We start from the raw sequence: 23,116 nt of genomic DNA, 5'->3' as shown, positions 1-23,116 counted from the left end.
CTCCAGCATCCATAGTACTTCGCGTTTATTTACTTGTATGTTAGGAGAACAGTGCTAGATTGGAAATCCAATGCTGATAATCTTCATTGTTACCTTCAGGAAATAAAATCCAAGTGTAATGACAAAGTGTGGAGCTGGATGAACACAGCAGGCCACGCAGCATCTTAGGAGCACAAAAGGTGATGTTTCGGACCTAGACCCTTCATCAGAAAAGGGGGAGGGGGAGAGGGTTCTGAAATAAATAGGGAGAGAGGGGGAGGCAGATCAAAGATGGATCGAGGAGAAGATAGGTGGAGAGGAGACAGTCAAGTTAAAGCGGTGGGGATGGAGCCAGTAGAGGTGAGTGTAAGTGGGGATGTAGGGAGGAGATAGGTCAATCCGGGGCGGACGGACAGGTCAAGAGGGCGGGATGAGGTTAGTAGGTAGGGAATGGAGGTGCGGCTTGAGGTGGGAAGAGGGGATAGGTGAAGGGAAGAACAGATTAGGGAGGCGGGGACAAGCTAGGCTGGTTTTGGGATACACTGGGGTGAGAGGAGATTTTGAAGCTTGTGAACTCCTACCTCATTGTACCCCAACCTCGCACCGCCTGCTTCTATCTCTCCTACCTCATTGTTCCCCAACCCTGCACCGCCCGCTTGTATCTCCTTCCCAAAATCCACAAACCGGCCTGCCCTGTTCGACCCATTGTCTCCACACGCTCCTGACCCACCGAACTCATCTCCACCTATCTGGACTCCATTTTCTCCCCCTTGGTCCAAAGACTCCCTACCTACATCCGTGACACCACCCTCACCCTCCACCTCCTCCAGAACTTCCAATTCCCCGGTCCCCAACACCTCATTTTCACCATGGACGCCCAGTCCCTATACACCTGCATTCCCCATGCAGAAGGCCTAAAGGGCCTCTGCTTCTTCCTGTCCCGACCAGTCCCCCTCCACCGACACCCTCAACTGCCTAGCCAAACTCGTCCTCACCGTCATCAACTTCTCTTTCAATTCCTCCCACTTCCTACAGACAAAGGGGGTGGCCATGGGTACCCACATGGGCCCAAGCTACACCTGCCTCTTTGTAGGTTACATGGAACATTCCCTCTTCCGCACCTACATTGGCCCCAAACCCCACCTCTTCCTCCATTACATTGATGACTGTATCGGTGCTGCCCACGAGGAGCTCAAACAGTTCATCCACTTCACCAACACCTTCCACCCCAACGTCAAGTTCATCTGGACCATCTCCAACACATCTTTCACCTTGCTGGACCTCTCTGTCTCCATTGCAGGCAACCAACGAGAAACCGAGATCCATTTCAAGCCCACAGACTCCCACAGCTACCTAGGATACAGATCCTCCTACCTACCTTGCTGCAAAAATTCCATCCCCTATTTCCAATTCCTTCACCTCCGTCACATCTGCTCCCAGGACGAGGCATTCTACTCCCATACATCCCAGATGTCCTCGTTCTTCAAGTACCGCAACTTGCCCCCGCAGTGGTCGAGAACGCCCTCAACCGTGTCTACCGCATTTCCCACAACTCATCCCTCACACCCCGTCCCCGCAATAACCATCAGAAGAGAATACCCCTCATCCTCACACACCACCCCATCATCCTCCAGATCCAACGCATCATCCTCCAACACTTCAGCCATCGGCAATCCGACCCCACCACCAAAGACATTTTTCCCTCCCCACCCTTGTCTGCTTTCTGGAGGGACCACTCTCTCCATGACTCCCCTGTCCTCTCCGTACTCCCCTCCAACCCCACCACACCCGGCACTTTCCCCTGCAACCACAGGAAGTGCTACACTTGCCCCCATACCTCCTCTCTCACCCCCATCCCAGGCCCCAAGTTGACCTTCCATATTAAGCAGATGTTCTCCAGCACATCTGCCAATGTGGTGTACTGTATCCATTGTACCCAGTGTGGCTTCCTCTACATTGGGGAAACCAAGCGGAGGTTTGTGGACTGCTTTACAGAACACCTACAACTGCACCTCCCGGTCGCGAACCATTTCAACTCCCCCTCCCGTTCCTCAGACGACATGTCCATCCTGGGCCTCATGCAGTGCCACAACCATGTCACCCAAAGGTTGCAGGAACAGCAACTCATATTCCGCTTGGGAACCCTGCAGCCCAATGGTATCAATGTGGAATTCACCAGCTTCAAAATCTCCCCTCCCCCTACCGCATCCCCAAACCAGCCCAGCTCATTCCCACTTCTCTAACCTTTCCTTCCTCCCAACTATCCCCACCTTCCACCTCAAGCCCCACCCACATCTCCCACCTACTAGCGTCATCCCACCCCCTTGCCCTGTCAGTCCTCCTTGGACTGACCTGTCTCCTCCCTACCTCCCCACCTACACCTTCCTTTACTGGTTCCATCCCCACCTCTTTGACCGGTGTGTCTCCTCTCTACCTACCTTCTGCTCTATCCACCTTCTATCTGCCTCCCCCTCTCTCCCTATTTATTTCAGAACCCCCTTCCCCTCTCCTATTTCTGAAAAAGTGTCGAGGCCCAAAATGTCAGCTTGCCTGCTCCTCTGTTGCTGCTGGGCCTGCTGTGTTCATCTAGCTCCATACCTTGCCAGTGCTTTATATCTGTTTACCTGCAATCATAACCTAACTGCTTGTAATTAATAATAATTGTTGTTTAGCGCAAAGACCAGGGCCGTGTTTATTCTCAACACTGATGTGAAAGTCAGGTGAAGGGTGAGTGAGGGGGCAGGGTGGGGAGCGGTCGTACTGTGTATTTGTTTTTAAAAAATCTTTAACACTTGGTGTGACTCCGGGACTGGAAGACCAATTTATCACATGCTACCGTTGGGGGATCATAGCAACATTTGGGGGCATGTGATGCAGGATTTGTTTTGGGTTTGGATTGGATAGAAAACAAGGATTTGGTGTGATATTGATAAATAATACTGTTGAAGAAAAACACCAGGTTCTGTACTGTATTTAGAACAAGGCTATGGAAACAGCAAAGGGTATGCTGTAGGTGGCAGAGTTGTTGCTTTCAAGATCAAAGATGGTTGATCGGGGGGTGTAAAATGGTGGCACCATTGCCTAAAAGAGCTAAAAAGGGAGAGATAATTGAAGGACAAGCATAAGATAAAGGCTTAAGTTACAGTACAAAACTGGTTCAGCATTGAAAGGCTGGAATCAATCATATTTGAACCACTATAAGCATTAGGAGAATATTGATGGAAGGATGAGACAAGAAAAGGGCAGCAAAAGATAAGGAAAAGTGAAATAACTCCATAGACGTAGTATCTGCCCCCTTTATTTACACAAGAACAGTGCTTGACCTTAGCACTGCCTCATTTAGAGTCACCTACCCAGGTGGCAGTATTTCTGACACTCCCCCTTTTATATGCTAGCTTGAGCTCCCTGATTAACAGCCCCAAACAGAAATTAAGATTTCAAGAGGTCCAGCTGGCTGACCTCGTTAAAGTCATGACATCCCTCCCTGCGGAACATTTGCCAGTCCCTTCTCTTGGAAAGCCTCCTGGAGTGCTTTAGCATGGAGTTAGATCCCTCCAACTTGGCGTCCAACATGTAATGCACAGGATATCACTTCTTATAGCAGGAGCCCCTCAGCAGAATTCCACTCTCTTTTTCTTGTAGCAAAGACGTCGAGGCAGCTACATCTGTCATGTCCATCTTGAATGCTAAGGACTCAACAACGCCTGACAGAGAGGGTAAACCCACTGCAGCCTTTCTTTCCAACTGTTCCAAGGGGCTGGGCACCCGCACTAGTTGTGAAGTTGCCACTTTCATATGGTCCGCATGCTTAATCATGACTGCACCAACCTGATCTGGTCCTGACTTCACAACAACATTGCCTCTTATCCATGCGGGGCCATTTCCTCCCCTGCTCGTCCATGATGATCAGACTTACCTTCTACTCGGAAACAACTCTGCTGGGCTAATCCCTGTAGTTGCATGTGGGTGGTCCTATAATTAAAAACAAACCATGACAGCTTGGTATTTAGTGAGACTGTAGGCTGATTTTTCAAACCAGCCTTTCAAAGTTTGGACTGCTCTCTCTGCCAGGCCATTAGATGGTGGATAGTTGGACTTGTCCTAATATGTTGAATCCCATTCTAAAATACTAAAATGATGATCTGACAGTAGCATGGATCTTGCTGCTCCTAAGTTTCAGGCCTATTTCTAGATTTACTTCAAGTTTTGTTACAGTTATTACATTTCAGTAGCAAAAGATGTTTACTTTGATTCATTTTTGAAGTGCATAAATAAAAAATGCCTGGAGGGATATGGGACAAGTGCAGGCCAGTGGAGTCCATTCACATTTGGAATTATGATCTGCTTGGACCGGTTGAACCTAAGGCTGTATTTTGGTACTGAATGACTCTATGATCGTTTAAGTAATCAAATTCCCCACTGGTAAATGATGGCTCATTATCTGTGACTAATACTTCCAGTACTCCATGTATTGAAAAAGATGTGCACAATTTTTCTATTGTCGTCCTCATTTTTGATTAATTAGCCCTATGCATGTTCAACCATTTGAGTGGGTGTGTACAATGACTGGGAACATCAGACCCATGAAAGAACCTGTATAAATGACCACAGTCAACAATTTACCATTTTTTAAATATCCCCACAAAAGTGAAGTAACCCTTCAGCTTCAAAATCAGTACGACTGGTGCTGTCCACTTGCAAATTGGACGGTTTGATGAGTCCTTCACTTTCCAGCCTTCTGATTTACATGTCAACTTGTAAGGGAAATAGTGCTGGGCAAGCCTTGCAAATTGTGGAATTGCTTCATGGTCAACAAGCAGGATGGCCTTGGCTCCTCTGATAGTCCCTGGACCTTCCTGAACCAATTCTGCCCATCATACTTGGGTCCAGCCTTTTACTACAGGGGAGGCAATGGTCTAGTGGTATTATGGCTGTCTGTTAATCCAGAGACCCAGGTAATGTTCTGGGAACTCGGATCCAAATCGCACCACGGCTGATGGTGGAATCCGAATTCAACAAAGATCTGGAATCAAGAATCCAATGACAACCATGAATCCATTGTTAAATGTCAGAAAAACTGTAGGGCGGCACAGTGGCTAGTACTGCAGCCTCACAGCACCAGGGACCCGGGTTTGGTTCCAGCCTCAGGTGACTGTCTGTGCGGAGTTTGCACATTCTCCCCGTGTTTGCGTGGGTTTCCTCCAGGTGCTCCAATTTCCTCCCACAGTCCAAAGATGTGCAGGCTAGGTGGATCAGATATGCTAAATTGCCTGTAGTGTTCAGGGGTGTGTGGGTTATAGGGGGATGTGTATGGGTGGGATGCTCCAAAGGGCAGTGTGGACTTGTTGGGTCAAAGACCCTGTTTCCACACTGTAGGGAATCTAACCTAATCTTAAAAAAACCTACTTGGTTCACTAATGTCCTTTGGGGGAATAAAGTGGCATCTTACCTGGTCTGGATTACATGCGACTCCAAACCTACAGCAATGCAGTTGACTCTTAACTGCCTTCTAGGCAATTAGAGATGGGCAATAAATGCTAGCCTGACCAGTGATGCCCTCAGTCAGTGAATGAATTTTTTAAAAAAATTATTGGTAACTGCACCAGCTGCTTTGCAGAGACTGGAACTGAAGTTGTACCCTTAATCTATAAAGGTTCCCTGACATAGGTTCTCAGCCTAGCCAAGGTCATGTACAAAATTAAGGGCTGGAGTCCAGAGCGAATTTTGTTAGAAACTAGTAACACGATCATTTAACCAAATGTTTATTTTGGTTGGTTCTGATTAGGATGTTGCTCTGCAATACTGTTCTAAACCAGCTACAGGTGCACCTTCCAGGAAATGAACTCTCCCGGGTACCCTCCTGGATGCCAGCCTCTGAGTTATCTAACATAGTTTAAGTCTAGTAACAGCTTTTGTGCTCCTGAGATGCTGCTTGGCCTCCTGCATTCATCCAGCTTCACACTTTGTTATCTTAAGTCCAGTAGGGCTGTTTTGCTATCTCAAGTCTGCACGCTGCTAGCAACTACAATGGCTTGCCATCTAGCATCCTAAAGAAAATTTTAACCATTTGGCCATGGCTTGGCTTTGTTTTGTGGTTTTGATGTGGCCAAACTAGAGTATCTCTGATCAGCATATATCCTGAGTGAGGCCCTGCAACTGCCTGCACCCAAGTGGTGTTCCCCAAGCTGGCGAGGCCATCCAAGTCCATCAAATACCATAACACATATGTTCCATTTGCCACATTTTTCAATGATAAAACCAGTTGTAACATCTGTTTAAAGTCCCGTTGGGCTTCAGCTAGTTGTCATTTTTGCATAGCTACATCATTAATTTCATACACCAGATCATCTCCAAGTATCTTATCATTTGATTTGATTACAGTAGTCACATGTACCTAAGTACAGTGAAAAGTTTTGTTTTGCAAGCAGCATAGGCAGATTATAGTACAAGGACATACATATCATAGGGTGTTTGGACAGAGTGAGGCATATAAGGTCTCGGCTGCAGAAGAGGTTCACAAAGCAGAATGAACATTAGATTGAAATTGGAGAGGTCCATTCAGCAGCTTCATGACAGCAGGAAAGAAATTGTTTTTGAACCTGTTGGTATATGTGTTCGAGCTTTATATCTTCTGCTTGATGGAAGATGTTGGAAGAGAGCGTTACCGACATGGGTAGGATCTTTGATAATGTTGGCAACAATGAGATGGAGTCCATGAATAGGAGGTTGGCTTTTGTGAAGGCCTGTGCTGTGCGCACAACTGTCTGTAGTCTCTTGAGGTCCTAGGCATAGCAATTGCCATACCAAGCCTTTATGCACTCAGATAGAATGCTTTCTAGCGCATCTGTAAAAGTTAGTGAAGGTCCTTATAGGCTTCTTGAGTTTCCTAAAGCTCCTGTAGAAGAAGTGGCATTGTTGTGTCCTCTTGACCATCACATCTACGTGGGGGGTGCAGGACAGATTATCGGTAGTCGTCATTCCTAGGCGCTTGATGCTCTCAAGCCTCTCCACCTCAACTCTGTTGATATGGATAGAGGTGTGTCCAACAGTGATTAAGGGTTAAACCAAAGTCACAGGCTTCTATCAGTCATCTTAACCTAATAAAAAATTCCAATGCAGATTCCTCTGGTTCTTGAGCTTCCAAGTAAAAATGACAGAGTCTCGGAATTAGAGGATGCTTGGGGTCATAATATTCCTTTACTATGTCTGTCAATTTGGTGAAAGGTCGTAGTCTCTGGTGCCTCAAGGAATGTTAGGATCCTATAACAGAAAAAGCTGCAGTTCCACAGCCTGTCAGGATTATTACTCATTGCTTTTTGTGTGCCTCAATGTCATTTGCCTGGAAATAATTAAGCATTCATTCCACTTAGAGGACTCAATCCTCATCAGCAGGGTTGAACAAATCAAGCTCCCCCATCAAAGCCATGATATAGAAGATATTTCCCCAACTCAAACAGGAGTTGCTTCAGGATTGTACCCCACTCTCAACACTACTGAAATCACTCCACGGAGGCCAGTGTCTGTCATCAAGTCATCCTTTAATTAGAAATGAACTTTAGCTTTGCCTCACAGTCAGTTACAAGGGCATCAGCTGCTCTGACACACTTGATATGTTGGACGCCGCTCCCTGATTGGACCTGATTAACAGTCCCAGAAATAGGAGAATACAGCAGATGAATGTGTGGCATAAGAGTTAGTGCAGGAGGGAAGGTTTTAGATTCCTGGATCACTGGAGCCATTTCTGTGGAAGGAGAGACCTACACAACCGAGATAACATACATCTGAATGAGAGTGGAACTAACATTCTTGCAGGATGGTTTTCTAGTGCTGCTGGGCAGAGTTTAAACTAATTCAGCAGAGGGAGCAGACACAGGGTGTGAGCAGAGGATGTGGGCGAGATCCTAAATTAGTACTTGGCATTGGTATTCACCCAGGAGAAGGATATGGAGGATAGTGTATTTGTGCGGAGCATGCTAAGGGCATTTTCAGATCAAGAAAGGAGTTGTGTTGGGTCTCTTGAAGAGCATTAAGATGGATAAGTCCCCAAGGCTCAATGGTATCTACACCAGGTTGTTGAGAGAGGCAAGACAGGAGATTTCTGGGGCTTTGACCAAGATCTTTGTATTCTCGCTAGCCAATGGAGAGGTAGCCAGTTTTGAGAAGATTTGTAGCTCAGGTTGAGGTTCTGGATGTGAGTTTGCTCGCTGAGCTGGAAGGTTCGTTTTCAGACGTTTCGTCACCATTCTAGGTAACATCATCAGTGAGCCTCCGACAAAGCGCTGGTGTTATGTCCCACTTTCTATTTATCTGGTTAGGTTTCCTTGGGTTGGTGATGTCAATGGAGAGGTGGCAAGTAGCTAATGTTGTTCCTCTATTCAAGAAGGGAAAAAGGGATAATCCAGCAAACTATAGACCAGTGAGTCTTGATGGTTGGGAAGATTTTGGAAAGAATGCTAATGTATAATATTTATGCACATTTGGAAAAACGTGGCCTAATTAGGGGCAGTGAGAATGGCAAAGATCTTGGTCAAAGCCCCAGAAATCTCCTGTCTTGCCTCTCTCAACAACCTGGTGTAGATACCATTGAGCCTTGGGGACTTATCCATCTTAATGCTCTTCAAGAGACCCAACACAACTCCTTTCTTGATCTGAAAATGCCCTTAGCATGCTCCGCACAAATACACTATCCTCCATATCCTTCTCCTGGGTGAATACCAATGCCAAGTACTAATTTAGGATCTCGCCCACATCCTCTGCTCACATTCTGCTCACATTTTTAATGAATGTACAGAATGCCTTGGGATTCTCATTTACCCTACTCGCTAAGGTCCCTTTTTGTTCTCCTAATTCCCTGCTTGAGTTCTTTCTTGGTTTCTTGATATTCCTCACAGGCCCTGATGAAGTTAGCTTCCTAAACCTTACATGCGCTTCTTTTTTCGTTTTGACTAAATTTATAACCTCCCTTGTGTGGAGGTGAGGAGGTAATGGCAATGATTAATGAGGGTAGAGCAGTGGGTGTTGTCTACATGGACTTTAGTAAGGCTCTTGACAAGGTCCCTCATAGTATGATCATCCAAAAGATTAAGATGCATGGAATCCACGGTTACTTGGCTGCATGAAATCAGAATTGGCTTGCTCACAGTTGACCATTCTGACAAAGGGTCACTCCACCTAAATGTTAACTCTAATTTCATTCCAGATACTGCCAGACTTGCTGAGCTTTTCCAGCAATTTAAGAGATGAACTTCGTTCCAGCTCCATAAGCAAAGATAAAGAAATAAACAAATGTTCATTTTTTTTGAATATAGGCATTACTGGCAAGAACCTTTGTCTATCCTAATTACCCTGAAAGGGTGGTGCATACCTTTTTCTCAGCCAGTGTGATGAATGGGCTTCCATAATCCTCCGCAATCCAAGATTTGATCCATCTTTGATGAAAGAACTGTACTATATTTTTCTGATATTGCTGGAATATGGATTTCACTGACAACATCTTAAACCACAGTAGGTACACCTAAAGAGCTATTTGAGAGGAATATACAGGATTCTCATCCAACGACTGTGATGGAGCAGCAATATCATTTCATATCAGGGTGATGTGTGATTTAGAAGGGAACTTTGTTAGTGGGTAGTGTTCCCACATGCCTGCTGCCTTTCTTCCTCTCAGTGAAAATTGCCACAGATTTTGGAAGGTGTGTTGAAGGAGTCCAGTTGAGTTGCCGAAATGTATCAAGAAAATGACACAAAATGCTGCTACAGTGCAGTGATGGTGGAGAAAGTGGATGTTTAAGGTAATTGATGGAATGCTGATCAAGTGACCAGTTTTTTTTCATGGACATATTGAGGTTTGGGCATATTGCTGGAGCTGCATATGGTCAAACAAGTGGGATCTATTCTGTCACACTCTTGAACTGTGTCTTTGAAATGGAGGAATATATTTGGAAGCATCTGTCTAAGGAGCCTAGATGAATTATCATGCAGCATCCTGTGGATAAAACACTGTGTGATGGTGAAGGGAGTGAAGGTGCTGGATCAGAGTGCTAATAAATTTGACTGGAAGGTGCTGGTCATCCTGAGTTTTTATGGCCTTTCACCCACCCAGGCAAGTAAAAAATATTCCATCATACTTCTGACTTGTGCCTTGTAGATGGTAGACAGGAGCTGGAGAAACTGGAGATGAATTATTTGCTGCAGAATTCCTAGTGTCTGCCTGCTCTTGTGTCTACAGTAAAGATATGGAAATTCAGTTTCTGTGGTTGTATGACTGCCATGAGGCTGACTTGTTTTTGAATATTTATTCAATTCAAATTCACCATCTACCATAGTGGGATTTTTAACCCATGTCCCCAGAACTTTATGATGGGGCTCTGGATTACTGGTTCATTGATATTACTTCTGTGCCAGCCCTCCCCCTTGTTTAATTAGATATACATTTGTGAGGAATGTGGTTAATCTTTTGGAAAGGGCTGGGTGAAATGTTTTGAGTGGAACTGAGAAATGATAAAGGTGAGAAGTCACTTGGGGAGTCATATACAGGCCCCCTAAATGCAATCATATGGAGATGCATTATAAAGGAAGAAATCTTGAGACCTTGTCAAACAGATGGTAACTATCATGGTGGATTTAAACCAACATATGGATTTGAAAAATCAGATGGTCAAAGGTATCCTCAATGTAGAATTTATAGGCTGTTTTTGTGATGGTTCCTTAAAACAGCATGTTCTGTTTTGAAGCAGAGAATGGGTTAACTAGACCTAGTATTATGTAATTGTCTTACAGTGTAGGCATCCTGGATAGCAACCATTGCAATTTGAATTTTACATTCAGTTTAAGAGAAAGAGAAGTGGCTCAAACACTAGCATTGTAAATTTTTATGAGGGCAATTGTCAAGGCATGAAATCAGAACTGACAAAAATGAAATGGAAACTTAGGTTTATGGATGCGTCGATAGAATGGTTGTAGCAGACATTTAAGGGAATAAATTAGAATAAACTGGTACATAAATAGGTACATTCTAATAAGTAAGAAAATTCCAAGGTGAGGACCCAGCAACCATGGTTAACAAAACAAGTTGAACATAAAGTATGTAATTACACAATGCTGGGTGGCAGAAGATTGGACAAATGCGTTATGTACATGGAATAGTGTAGGTTAGATGGGCTTCAGATCAGTATGACAGGTCAGCACAACATCGAGGGCCGAAGGGCCTGTACTATGCTGTAATGTTCTATGTTCTATATAGTAAATAATGACAAGAAGATAAATAAAGTAGGAGAAATTAAAGTAGGAGAGAAAGATAGCTATAAACATAAAATTGATAGTAAAATTTTCTATACATATTTTAAAAAAGAACAATTAACAAAATGAGCATGAGTTCCAAGAAACTGAGGTTGGAAAAGTTTTAAGGGAAGATAAGGAGTTTTCAGATGAATTAAGCAGGTATTTCACATTACAGACCATCACTGGAGGAACTCAGCAGGTCTAATAGCATCAATGAAGAGCAAATAGAGTCAACACTTTGATTCCAGTGATGTTTCTTAAGTTCTTTGTTTTATGTAGGTATTTCACAAAGATCTTCACTATAGAGGATACAAGTATCATTGGCAAAAGTAGCAGTTTCTTTACATGGAAATGTGGGCTTCACTATCTGGGCTATCATTTATTGACCATCCGTAGTCATCCTTGAGAAGGTGGTGGTGATGCTAACATAATAAATGGAGAAACTGGGACTGTCTTCATCAGATGGGAGATCAAGAAGAGATGTGATTGAAGTTTTCAAAGTCACATAAATATCTGGACAGAGTAGACAGGGTGAAACTGTTATAAATGCAAAGTATTCTGGATGCTGGGGATCTGAAATAAATATGACTCTACAAAGTAAAAAAAAGCTGCTGTCCATAAAAGTATTGAGTTTTAGAGGGTACAGATTCAAAGTGATTTGCAAATAATTAAATGCAATGTGCAAAAATATATTGTCACACAATGAGTGATTTGTGTCTGGAATACATTGTCTGGAATTACAATATGGGGAAGTTTAATCAAGGCATTCAAGTGGATATTAGATCATTATTTAAATAGAAATGATTTGCAGGGTTAAAGGGAAAGGGCAGGAGAATTCACTGAGTCATGATCCTCAATTAGACACCTGGTGCAGACACGGCAGGCCAATTGGCTTTCTTCTGCACCATAATAGTTCAATGAAATAACCATATCCACATCCATTTCTTCTCAATTTACATGTTCTCTCTTTATCAAATCCATGAAGTTGCTGAATTCTGTTATCTTCCTTTTGACAGCACACTTCTTCACTTCACAAGAAGATCATCACTAACTATACCACCAAAAAGATCAGTCTATAAAGCTATTTTGAAATAAAATTACATCAGGACAAACATCATTTTAAGCGTCTACTTCTATTAAAAATGTTGTATGAACTGTTAATATCAGTAGTTGGTATAACATTGAGTGACACCGGTATTAATGTACAAATTTATATATAAGCTTATAAACCAGGGAAATGAAGAACAACAGTTCAGACACAACATGCAATATTCAAATAATACTGATTTGAAAATAGGGCTCAAAGTAATGCTTATTCTCTCCCTCTGCTCTCTTCAAGTTCTTGATTTCACGGGTTGTACCAAGAACATACAAGAAAATAGTCACAAGCTCAAAAATCTCATGTCTTTCCTGCTTTTCAAGCCAATACTCACCGGCTACATTCTGTGCTTCATAAATACTCTCTAAATGACTTTTTGATTGCCTCCAGTGTTGCACTTTACGACTCACTTCCAAAATCATCTGGATAATTCGGTTTATACCATGTTGAATGTCATCCAGATTTGGTATCATAACCTGGACCCAGAAACACAAACATAAATGTATTAAAAACATTCTCCATCTTCAATCACGACTGATCTTAACGCAGAATAATTCTGAAAGCATATTGTTGTAATGTGTCACCTCCAACCATTAAAAAAATCAAAATATAAAGCGTTGATAACTTTCTAATTGCACAGTAGTGCGAATAATCAATCAACGGGCAAGAGGCCTTCTATAAATGAATTTAAACAGGTTGAAATGTTGCATATCATTGTCAACATTCTTGCTTCTTGCTGAAACGTAACAAACATCAATGCTGGGTCCAGCAGTTCTTAAAAGACTTCAAATCATTCTTAAAAGCTGTCTACAGGAGAAGGCAACAAAAAGTCTTGAGAATTAAAAATATCACATTTTAGGTGTATTAAGCACAAGGGCTACCTGTTCAAAAAACACTTTAAATTTGTACTTCAAGTGGTACATCCTGGTCATGTAAACTAACACTACAAAGGGATTTGAAATCTTGCACTTTTTGAAGCTATATACCAGTGTGATAGAGATAATGGGAACTGCAGATGCTGGAGAATCCAGAAGTGTGAAGCTGGATGAACACAGCAGGCCAAGCAGCACAGGAGCACAGTGTGATAGGTCTAGTTATGTCCATGACGAAATATTCCTTCTCTGTAACTACTGTGTTAAATTTTAGAAGCTACTTGCACTTACTATGGCATAGGTTTAAGATGAGAGAGGAAAGATATAAGAGGGCAGTTAATGGGAAATTCTTTTCACGCAGAGGGTGATGGGTGTCTGGATGGAACTGCCAGAAGGTACATGAAAAAGAAGGGTTTAGAGGGAGATGGGCCACCCACTGCTTTTTGACATTTATATAAATGATTTGAAAGTGAATATAAGAAGAATATTTAGATTGTTTGCGGACGATACTAAAATTGGTGGTGTAGTGGATAGTAAAGAAGGTTATCTCAGAGATACAATGGGACCTTGATCAGATGGGCCAATGAGCTGAGGAGTGACAGGTGGACTTTAATTTAAATAAACACGAGGTGTTGCATTTTGGAAAAGGCAAATCAGGGCAGGGCTTCTACACTTAATGGCAAGTTCCTGGAGAGTGTTTCCGAACAAAGAAACCTAGGAGTGCAGGTTCATAATTCCTTGAAATAGAGTCACGGATACTCAGGGTAGCGAAGAAGGCAGTTGGTACGAACCTTGATAACAAAGTGTGAAGCTGGATGAACACAGCAAGCCAAGCAGCATCTTAGGAGCACAAAAGCTGAAGTTTCGGGCTTAGACCCTCTCTCTGATGAAGGGCCTAGGCCCGAAACGTCAGTTTTTGTCTCCTAAGGTGCTGCTTGGCCTGCTGTGTTCATCCAGTTTCACACTTTGTTATCTTGAATTCTCCAGCATCTGCAGTTCCCATTATCTCTGATCACAATTTGGTACTAATCTTTATTGGTCAGCACATTGAGTAAAGGAATTGGGATGTCATCTTGTGGCTGTCCAGATCATTGGTTAGGCCACTTTTGGAATATTGTGTTCAGTTCTGGTCTCCCTACTATAGAAAAGATGTTGCTGAACTTGAAAGGGTGGAGAAAAGATTTCTCAAGGATGTCGCTAGGGTTGGATGGTTTGAGCTATAGGGAGAAGCCGAATAGGCTGAGGCTATTTTCCCTGGAACTTCAGAGGCTGAGAGTGACCTTAAAGGAGTTTATAAAATCATGAAGGGCATGGAAAGTGTGAATAGCCAAGGTCTTTTTCCCAGAGTAGGGGAGTCCAAAATTAGAAGGCGTAGATTTAAGGTGAGAGGGGCAAGATTTAAAAGGCACTTAAGGGGCAACTCTTTCATGCAGAGGGTGGTACATGTATGGGATGAACTGCCAGAAGGTATGTGAAAAGGAAGGGTTTAGAGGGAGATGGGTCTAATACTGTCAAATTGGACTAGATTAATTTAGGATATCTGGTGGGCATGAACGGGTTTGACCGAAGAGTCTGTTTCTGTGCTGTAAAGCTCTATGACTCTATGTCCATACTGCTGATAAACATTTGAGTTGATTTTGCAACCCTGTCCTCTTGCTTAAACGCAAACCTGTGGATAATGAACTGATGGGAAGGACCAGTGAGACTGAGGTTGGGGTGGGGGGTCATCAAGGATGTGAAGGGATGGAGATTCCCCGTGTCCCCTCCAGCCTCTTGGTAAAGGCACCACTCCTCGTGATCTGGGATCTGGACAACCACTTCCTGGGAAACAGGTAGTGGCACCTCCTGAAAACCCCTCTTCCTGCACATCCCCACCTCGGAGTGGGATCTGAATCCAAACCGGTCACTGCAGAACCCTGTGACTAGACAGCGGCTGAGGTGGGTATGGCCGCTGAGTGAGGTCTCATCCATACCTCCAGACCTTGAAGGCCCTGAGCTGCAGCCTGACCTGACAGAGGACTGCAGAAAGGATAGCCAACCTGAGGGCTCCTTGGATGGTGGGCTGGAAGGAGCAGATCTCCTCAGTTCCTTCCAGATCTTTGTGCCAGGCGTCTCAGCTCTGACTGGGGAGCTATTCTCCGAGACAGAGGGTGAACCAGTTGTGAGAGCCATGCAGTGTCCCAGCCTGCTGCCCTCCAGTGGGTCAGACATTTTAATCAGAGATCCCTACAAAAGATCTTCCTGGTGTCAACCCTGGCTATGGGGTCAAGCAATGGGAGTGTCCAACGAGTGACCCTGCCCCCCCCACCCCCCCCACACACACACATTCGATGTGGGGTTGGGGGTCAGAGGCAATGAACTAGAGAAGGAATGGGATGTTGGTCAAGAGCATCACAGAATTAGACGAGGTGATGGGAGACATGGTGCTCGCAGGCGGGGTTGCCCTCATCCCCACAGACCAAATCCAGAACTTTCTACAAGCCAGACATGGTCACCAAGACAGAGTCTAACTACTGTTGGACCAATAGGATTTATACGCTTCTGGTCCTGCCTGCCCAGCAGCTATTAGCAGCTCCAGGCATGGATAGGAACACAAGGTGACAATGCCAAGGCTTCCTCTGTAGTGCCCTTGGGGAGTGGGGGGTGGGAGTCCCTCCCTGTTCAATAAGTTGTCACCTGATCATAGTGGCACAATATTTTTGATATTAAAGCATGCATAGCCAGCCTCTATGACAACAGCAGCAGGGAGGCTCAGCACAGATTTCCTATCCTCTCATCCCTCAAGGATCAGGAGAATATGGTGAACATCCTGCAATAAACCTGCACTGTTCCAGGAGACAAAGCCACGTGGCTTCTGGAATGGCAGGGGAGGGTTGACATGAGTCACCTGAGCTCCACTTCCAGTGGGCTGGCTATCTTGTTGGCCCCATTTTTTTCAGCCAAAGATCCAGTCAAGGAGCACGAAACCAGCTGTCTGCTCCAGCTAATGGTTTGGTTCAGTTCGGGGGTGCAGCGCTTCACTTCACAAACATATATTTGCCCCAGGTGGGACACAAGCAAATGTGCCTACACTTCTTAGATCTATTGGTGAAAGCGAAGTCATCTTTCTCAGGTGAGCTTTAATTGACAGGAGGAACCCTAGTGCTGCCTGGACAAACTTAGCATTGGTGGGGAAGTTAAGAAACTTGATCAGGTCCTTCAACTTGATAGACATCTGACAGAATCTCCATTGCCTTCACCTTGTTAGGCCTGGCATACGAGCATCCAGAATTAACTACCTATATAGTTCCAGAGTGTACACTTCCTCCATTCTGACAGCCTCCATGTGACAGGTGCCATTCACTGATCAAAAGCTGATGTGGGCGGAGCTCTTTCCATTCTGCACCAGTGCAAAATTGGCATACTGGCACTTTCACAATTTGCTGCTGGAGGACAAACTTTTGTGGGACTAGTTCCATCACTTCTCGGCTGACTGGAAAAAGAAACGGGGAGGCTTCCCCTCCTTGAGGATATAGGCAAGGCTCACATCCATGTCCTCTATCAGTAGTTCACACACAAGTCCACAAAGAGGCAGAAAATTAGGATTAGGGAGGTGAAGGAGGAGGTATTTGAACTGGATTCACATCTGAGTTGGCCTGATGAGGGCATGAGGAATTCTGCAATCCCACTCCATGTGAATAATATTCTGCATTTGTATTGTTCCTGTTAAAGCGGACACATTCACATTTTCCTGCTCTATATTTGTGATTAAAAACTGTGTGAATATTACATATTTATATAAAATGACATTTTGATTCTCAAGAGTTTGGATTTCAAACCAGTGACATATGGGCATTGGTTATATTTGTGAAGGGTTTAAAAACAAGCTCAGGCAGTACTTCTGGAACAATGACCAAATCAAGCATGCGTCAGAGAACAAATTATTCCAAAATTTGCATGTGTTATTTGGAGATTGTTCATACTGAATGATGAATGACTTATTCATTATCACACATATCTTGAAGATACAGTGACTGGTGTTTTTATCATCACAAACCAGTGCCATTTTGAGGTACAATAACGATAAAAAGAAATTTCTTAAATAAGAGTTCATCTTCTGTTCAAGCTAGGGCCTCTGGACAGATATAGGGCTTCTGTAAGGTGTTATGGAGTCCCACTCTGGGAACAGCAACAATGACACTGATGTCCCAGGAGACCCTGGCTCTGCTGCCGCCATGGCCTTGTCAACACCACCAAGAGTCCAGGCTCTGGGTCTACCTCTACCAGAAATCACTGCTTGGGCACCATGACTGCCAAGATTCTAGGCTCCAGGCCCACCGCCACTAAAAGCCCTCACTTCAGGCACCACCATTGTCACTGGCCTGGAACCGACAAGCCTGAACACTACCTATCATGCCAGTGCAATACTGTGGGTAATGGCAGAGCATGCATGAGGCAACCAGAGCTGGGCACAATACTCCAGATGTGACCGAACCAGGCTTTTGTATAGCTGAAGCATAACTTTACGGCTCTCAAACTCAATCCCTCTATTAATGAAAGCTAACACACCATACACCTTCTTAATAACTCTATCCACCTGGGTGGCAGCTTTTAGGGAACTGTGGACATGAACCCCAAGATCCCTCTGCTCCTCCACACTGCCAAGAATCTTTCCGATAACCCTGTATTCTGCTTTCAAGTTTGTTCTTCCAAAATGAATCACCTCATCTTTTTCAGGGTTAAACTCCATCTGCCACTTCTCAGCCCAGTTCTGCATTGTATCCTATCCTAAAGTCCCTTTGTAACCTAGAACAGCCCTCCACACTGTCCACAACTTCATATCGTCCATGAACTTACAAATCCACCCTTCTACTCCTGCATCCAAATCATTGACAAAAATCACAAATAGAAGAGGACCCAGAACAGATCCTTGTGGTAAACCACTCGTAGCTGAGCACCATGTTGAATATTTTCCGTTAACTACCATTCTTTGTCTTCTAAGGATCAGCCAATTCTAAATCCAATCTCCCACATTTCCCCCTATCCCATGCCTCCTTGCCTTCTACATGAGCCTACCTTGGGGAACCTTATCAAACGCCTTACTTAAATCTATGTATACCACATCCACTGCTCTACCTTCAACTACGTGTTCGGTCACACCTTCAAAGAATTCAATAAGGTTTGTGAGGCACGATCTACCCCTCACAAATCCAGGCTGACTGTCACACATCAAACTGTGCCTTTCCAAGTGATCATAAATCCTATCTTTCAGAGCCCCTTCCAATAACTTGCACACCACTGACGTAAGACTAACTGGCCTGTAATTTCCAGGGTTATCCCTATTCCCTTTTCTGAGTAAGAGAATGGCGTTTGCCTCTTTCCAATCTTCCAGCACTATACCCGTGGACAGTAAGAATGAAAAGATCATCACCAAAGACCCTGTGATCTTTTCCCTCACTTCCTGTAGAATCCTTGGATAAATCCCGTCAGGCCCGGGGGACTTATCTATCTTCAAGTTCCTCAAAATTCCTAGCACATCATCCACACTAACATCGAACTCCTCTAGCCTACCAGCCTGTTTCACACTGTAGTCATCTACAACTAGGTCCATCTCAGTTGTGAATACTGAAGAAAAGTATTCATTAAGGACCTCTCCTATTTCTTTAGGCTCCGTGCACAAATTCCTTTTACAATCCCTGATCAGCCCTACACTTTCTCAGGTCATTCTCTCATTCTTCATGTACGTGTAAGAAGCCTTAGAGTTTTCCTTGATCCTGTCTGCCAAGATTTTCTCATGTCTCCTCAAGGCTCTCCTGAGCCCTTTCTTCAGCTCCTTCCTGGATAACCTGTATCCCTCTGGAGCCTTTCCCGTTCCTTGTTTCCTGAGCCTTACATAAGCACCCTTCTTCCTCTTAACTAGTCATTCGTCCTCTCTTAAGAACCAAGGCTCCCTCACTCAACCGCATCTTCCCCGCCTGCTAGAGACAAACATATCGAGAACACGCAGTATGCATTCCTTGAACAATCTCCACATTTCAATAGTGCTGTTCCCTGACAGCATCTGTTCCATTTTATGTTACCCAATTCTTGCAGAACAGAATTGCAATACCCTTCCCCCAATTCTAAACATTACCCTGCTGTATGTACTTTTCATTTTCCATGGCTATTGTAAAAGTAACAGAGTTATGACGCTACCGCCAAAATGCTCTCCCACCAACTGGTCTAACACTCGGCCTGATTCATTGCTAAGCACCAAATCCAAAGTGGCCTCTCCTCATTTTGGTCTATCTACATACTGTGTCAGGAATGCTTCCTGAAAGCACAGGAGAAAATCCGCTCCATCTAAACTATTACAATTAAAATGTTTCCAATCAATATTTGGAAAGTTGAAGTTACCCAAGACTACAACTATGACTTCTGCACCTTCCCAGTATCTGCCTGCCAATCCGCTCCTCTACTTCCCTGCAACTATTAGGGGGTCTGTAAAAAAACCCCAACAAAGTGATTGCTCCTTTCTTGTTCCAGACCTCAACCCAAACTGACTCTGTAGACATATCATGCTCGAACTGCCTTTCAGTAGCTGCTATACTAGGCCTGACTAGCAATGCTACTCCCCTGCTTATTTTTCCACCCTCCCTATTTCTTTTAAAGCATCTAAATCCCGGAATGTCCAACAACCATTCCTGTCCTTGAGTTACCCAAGTTTCTGTAATGGCCACAACATCATGGTTCCAAGTACTGACCCATGCTCCAAGTTCATCCGCCTCATTTCTGATACTTCTAGCATTGAAGTGTACACACCTCAAACCATCTCTGTGTCCGCAATTACAGTCCATCGGCCAGATTTCTTATAAACAACCTCACTCCCAATTGTGTCTATTGGAAGGCTGAATACCTCATGCTCTGAATTACAAATCCTGCTCCTCAACCCGTGCCAATCTAGTTTAAACCATCCTGAATAGCTCGAGCAAATCTCCCTCCCAGGATATTTGTGCCCTTCTGGTTTGGTGCAACCCGTCCTTACTGTACAGGTCCTACCTTCTCCAGAATGTGCTCCAATTATCCACACAATGGAAGACCTCTCTCCTACACCAGCCCTGTAGCCACATGTTTAGCTGCACTCTCTCCCTATTTCTTACCTCATTATCATGTGGCACTGGTAGTAATCCAGGGATAACTACTCTGTTTGTCCTGGACTTCAGCTTCCAACCTAACTCCCTGTTCTCGTTTTTCATATTCTCTGTCCTTTTCCTACCTATGCCATTGGTACTGATGTGTACCATGGCTGTTGGTTGCTCACCATCCCCCTTAAGGATCTTGAAGGTACGATCCGAGACATCACGGGTTCTGGCACCCAGGAGGCAACATACCATCCGTTCATCTCAATCGCGTCCATAGAACCGCCAGTCTGTGCCTCTTACTAGCGAATCCCCCACCACAACTGATCTCCTATTTTCCCCTCTTTCCTTCTGGGCCACAGGGCCAGGCTCAGTGCCAGAGACCTGTCCACTATGGCCTTCCCCTGGTCAGTCGTCCCCCACAACAGTGTCCAAAACGGTATATTTATTATTGAGGGGAACGGTCACAGGGGATCCCTGCACTGTCTGCCTATTCCCTTTCCCCTTCCTGACAGTCACCTGGCTGCATTTTTCCTGTACTTTGGGTATGACCACCTCCCTATAACTCCTCTCTACTACTCCCTCAGCCCCCTGAATGATCCAGAGTTCATCAAACTTCAGCTCCAGTTCCTTAACACGGTTTTTGAGAAACTGGAGTTGGGTACACTTCTCGCAGGTGAGGTGAAAGGGGACACCAGCAGTGATCCTTACCTCCCACATCCTGCAAGAGGAGCATGAAACTACCCTAGCTTCCATTCCCTCTACTCTAGATTTCCAGAAGAATTAAGAAAAAAGCCTTATCTCACTGACCCTCCACACAGTCTTTTTTTTGGTTCAAGGAGGAGGATGGATGGGAGACACTACACGTGTAGTGTTTTGGGTTTAGACAATGCCTGAATATATCAGTTCCTTCTTGGCTCGTGTTCTCTCCACATGCCAGCGACGGAAAACAAGAAGGGCACTGCTGCCACAAGGTAAGTTTTTATATTGGAGAATAAAACAAACTTACCTTCCTGTCAGCACTCTGGCTCGCACAGCTGCCACTATATTTTTAAATATGAAATAAGGAAGAGAGAGGTCAAAGTGAACACAGAACCCTTAAAATGAATCTAGGGTTGTGGTGAAGCGGAAATGGCACAAGAGTTAAACAAGTATTTTGCATCAGTCTTTACAGTAGAAGATACCTCAAACATCTCACTAATACTGAAGAATACAGGAGAGGAATTAACTACCATCGCCATTATTACAGAAGGGGCATTAAGGCGATCTAATGGGGCTCAAAGACAGAGAGGCCTTCTTGTGTGGGTGGCTTTCACCCGAGGATCCGAAAAAAAGGAGCCATAAAGATAGTGGATGTTTTGCTTGTAATTTTCAAAAAGTCCTTGGATGCTGGAAAAGTACTGAAGAATTGGAAAACCACCAATGAGACAACCCTATACAAAGAGAGCAGAGGCAATAAACAGGTAACTATACGTCACTTAGCCACACATCTCATGTTGGAAAAAGTGTTTCAGGGACAGTAGGAACTGCAGATGCAAAGTGTAGAGATAACAAAGTGTAGACCTGGATGAACACAGCAGGCCAAGCAGGATCAGAGGAGCAGGAAAGCTGACGTTTCGGACCTTGACCATTCTTCAGAAATGGGGGAGGGGAAGGGGGTTCTGAAATAAATAGTTAGAGACGGGGAGGTGGATAGAAGATGGATAGAGGAGAAGATAGATGGAGAGGAGACAGACAGGTCAAAGAGGCAGGGATGGAGCCAGTAAAGGTGAGTACAGGTGGGGAGGTAGCGAGGTATCCACAATGGTATTAATGTGGACTTCACAAGCTTCAAAATCTCCCCTCCTCCATTGCATCCCAAAACCAGCCCAGCTCGTCCCTACCTCCCGAACCTGTCCTTCCTCCCACCTATCCCCTCCTCCCACGTCAAGTCCCACCCCCATTACATGCCTACTAACCTCATCCCTCCCCCTTAACCTGTCTGTCCTCCCTGAACTGACCTATCTCCTCCCTATGTCCCCACATGCACTCACCTTTACTGGCTCGATCCCTACCTCTTTGACTTGTCTGTCTCCTCACCCTAAGGACAAATTGTACAAGAGGGACAGTTTGCATCTTAATAGGTGGGGGACCAGCATTCTGGCAGCAGGTTTCCCACTGCTACACGGGCGTGTTTAAGCTAAGTCATGGGAGGGGGAGGGGCAAAACTGGAAATTTAAGAAAATAAAATGTGAGGCAGGATGAACACAGCAGGCCAAGCAGCATCTCAGGAGCACAAAAGCTGGCGTTTCGGGCCTAGACCCTTCATCAGAGAGGAGGATGGGGTGAGGGTTCTGGAATAAATAGGGAGAGGGGGAGGCGGACCGAAGATGGAGAGAAAAGAAGATAGGTGGAGAGAGTATAGGTGGGGAGGTAGGGAGGGCATAGGTCCGTCCAGGGAAGACAGACAGGTCAAGGAGGTGGGATGAGGTTAGTAGGTAGATGGGAGTGCGGCTTGGGGTGGGAGGAAGGGATGGGTGAGAGGAAGAACAGGTTAGGGAGGCAGAGGCAGGTTGGACTGGTTTTGGGATGCAGTGGGTGGAGGGGAAGAGCTGGGCTGGTTGTGTGGTGCAGTGGGGGGAGGGGACGAACTGGGCTGGTTTAGGGATGCGGTGGGGGAAGGGGGAAGATTTTGAAACTGGTGAAGTCCACATTGATACCATTAGGCTGCAGGGTTCCCAGTCGGAATATGAGTTGCTGTTCCTGCAACCTTCGGGTGGCATCATTGTGGCACTGCAGGAGGCCCATGA

The 23,116-nt window shown here is 44.8% G+C and overlaps 1 protein-coding gene across 1 annotated transcript in view; it reads right to left on the bottom strand.

Annotated features, from left to right (window-relative positions):
- The window catches only part of LOC125452339 (dynein axonemal heavy chain 8-like), a 1,009,221-nt gene that overhangs the window by 517,394 nt on the left and 468,711 nt on the right, over positions 1-23,116 (bottom strand). Inside the window, exons 39-40 of the mRNA XM_059645685.1 lie at positions 12,632-12,834; positions 3,896-3,951 (exon numbers count right to left, since the gene is read on the bottom strand). Of these exons, the coding sequence (XP_059501668.1) occupies positions 3,896-3,951; positions 12,632-12,834 (259 nt within the window). The remainder of the gene's footprint in view (positions 1-3,895; positions 3,952-12,631; positions 12,835-23,116) is intronic.

Source organism: Stegostoma tigrinum, chromosome 4, assembly GCF_030684315.1.
Source record: "Stegostoma tigrinum isolate sSteTig4 chromosome 4, sSteTig4.hap1, whole genome shotgun sequence".
In the NCBI taxonomy this organism is placed as follows: domain Eukaryota; kingdom Metazoa; phylum Chordata; class Chondrichthyes; order Orectolobiformes; family Stegostomatidae; genus Stegostoma; species Stegostoma tigrinum.
Note: the sequence above shows the minus strand (reverse complement) of the source record. Positions and strands in the feature narration are given on the sequence as shown.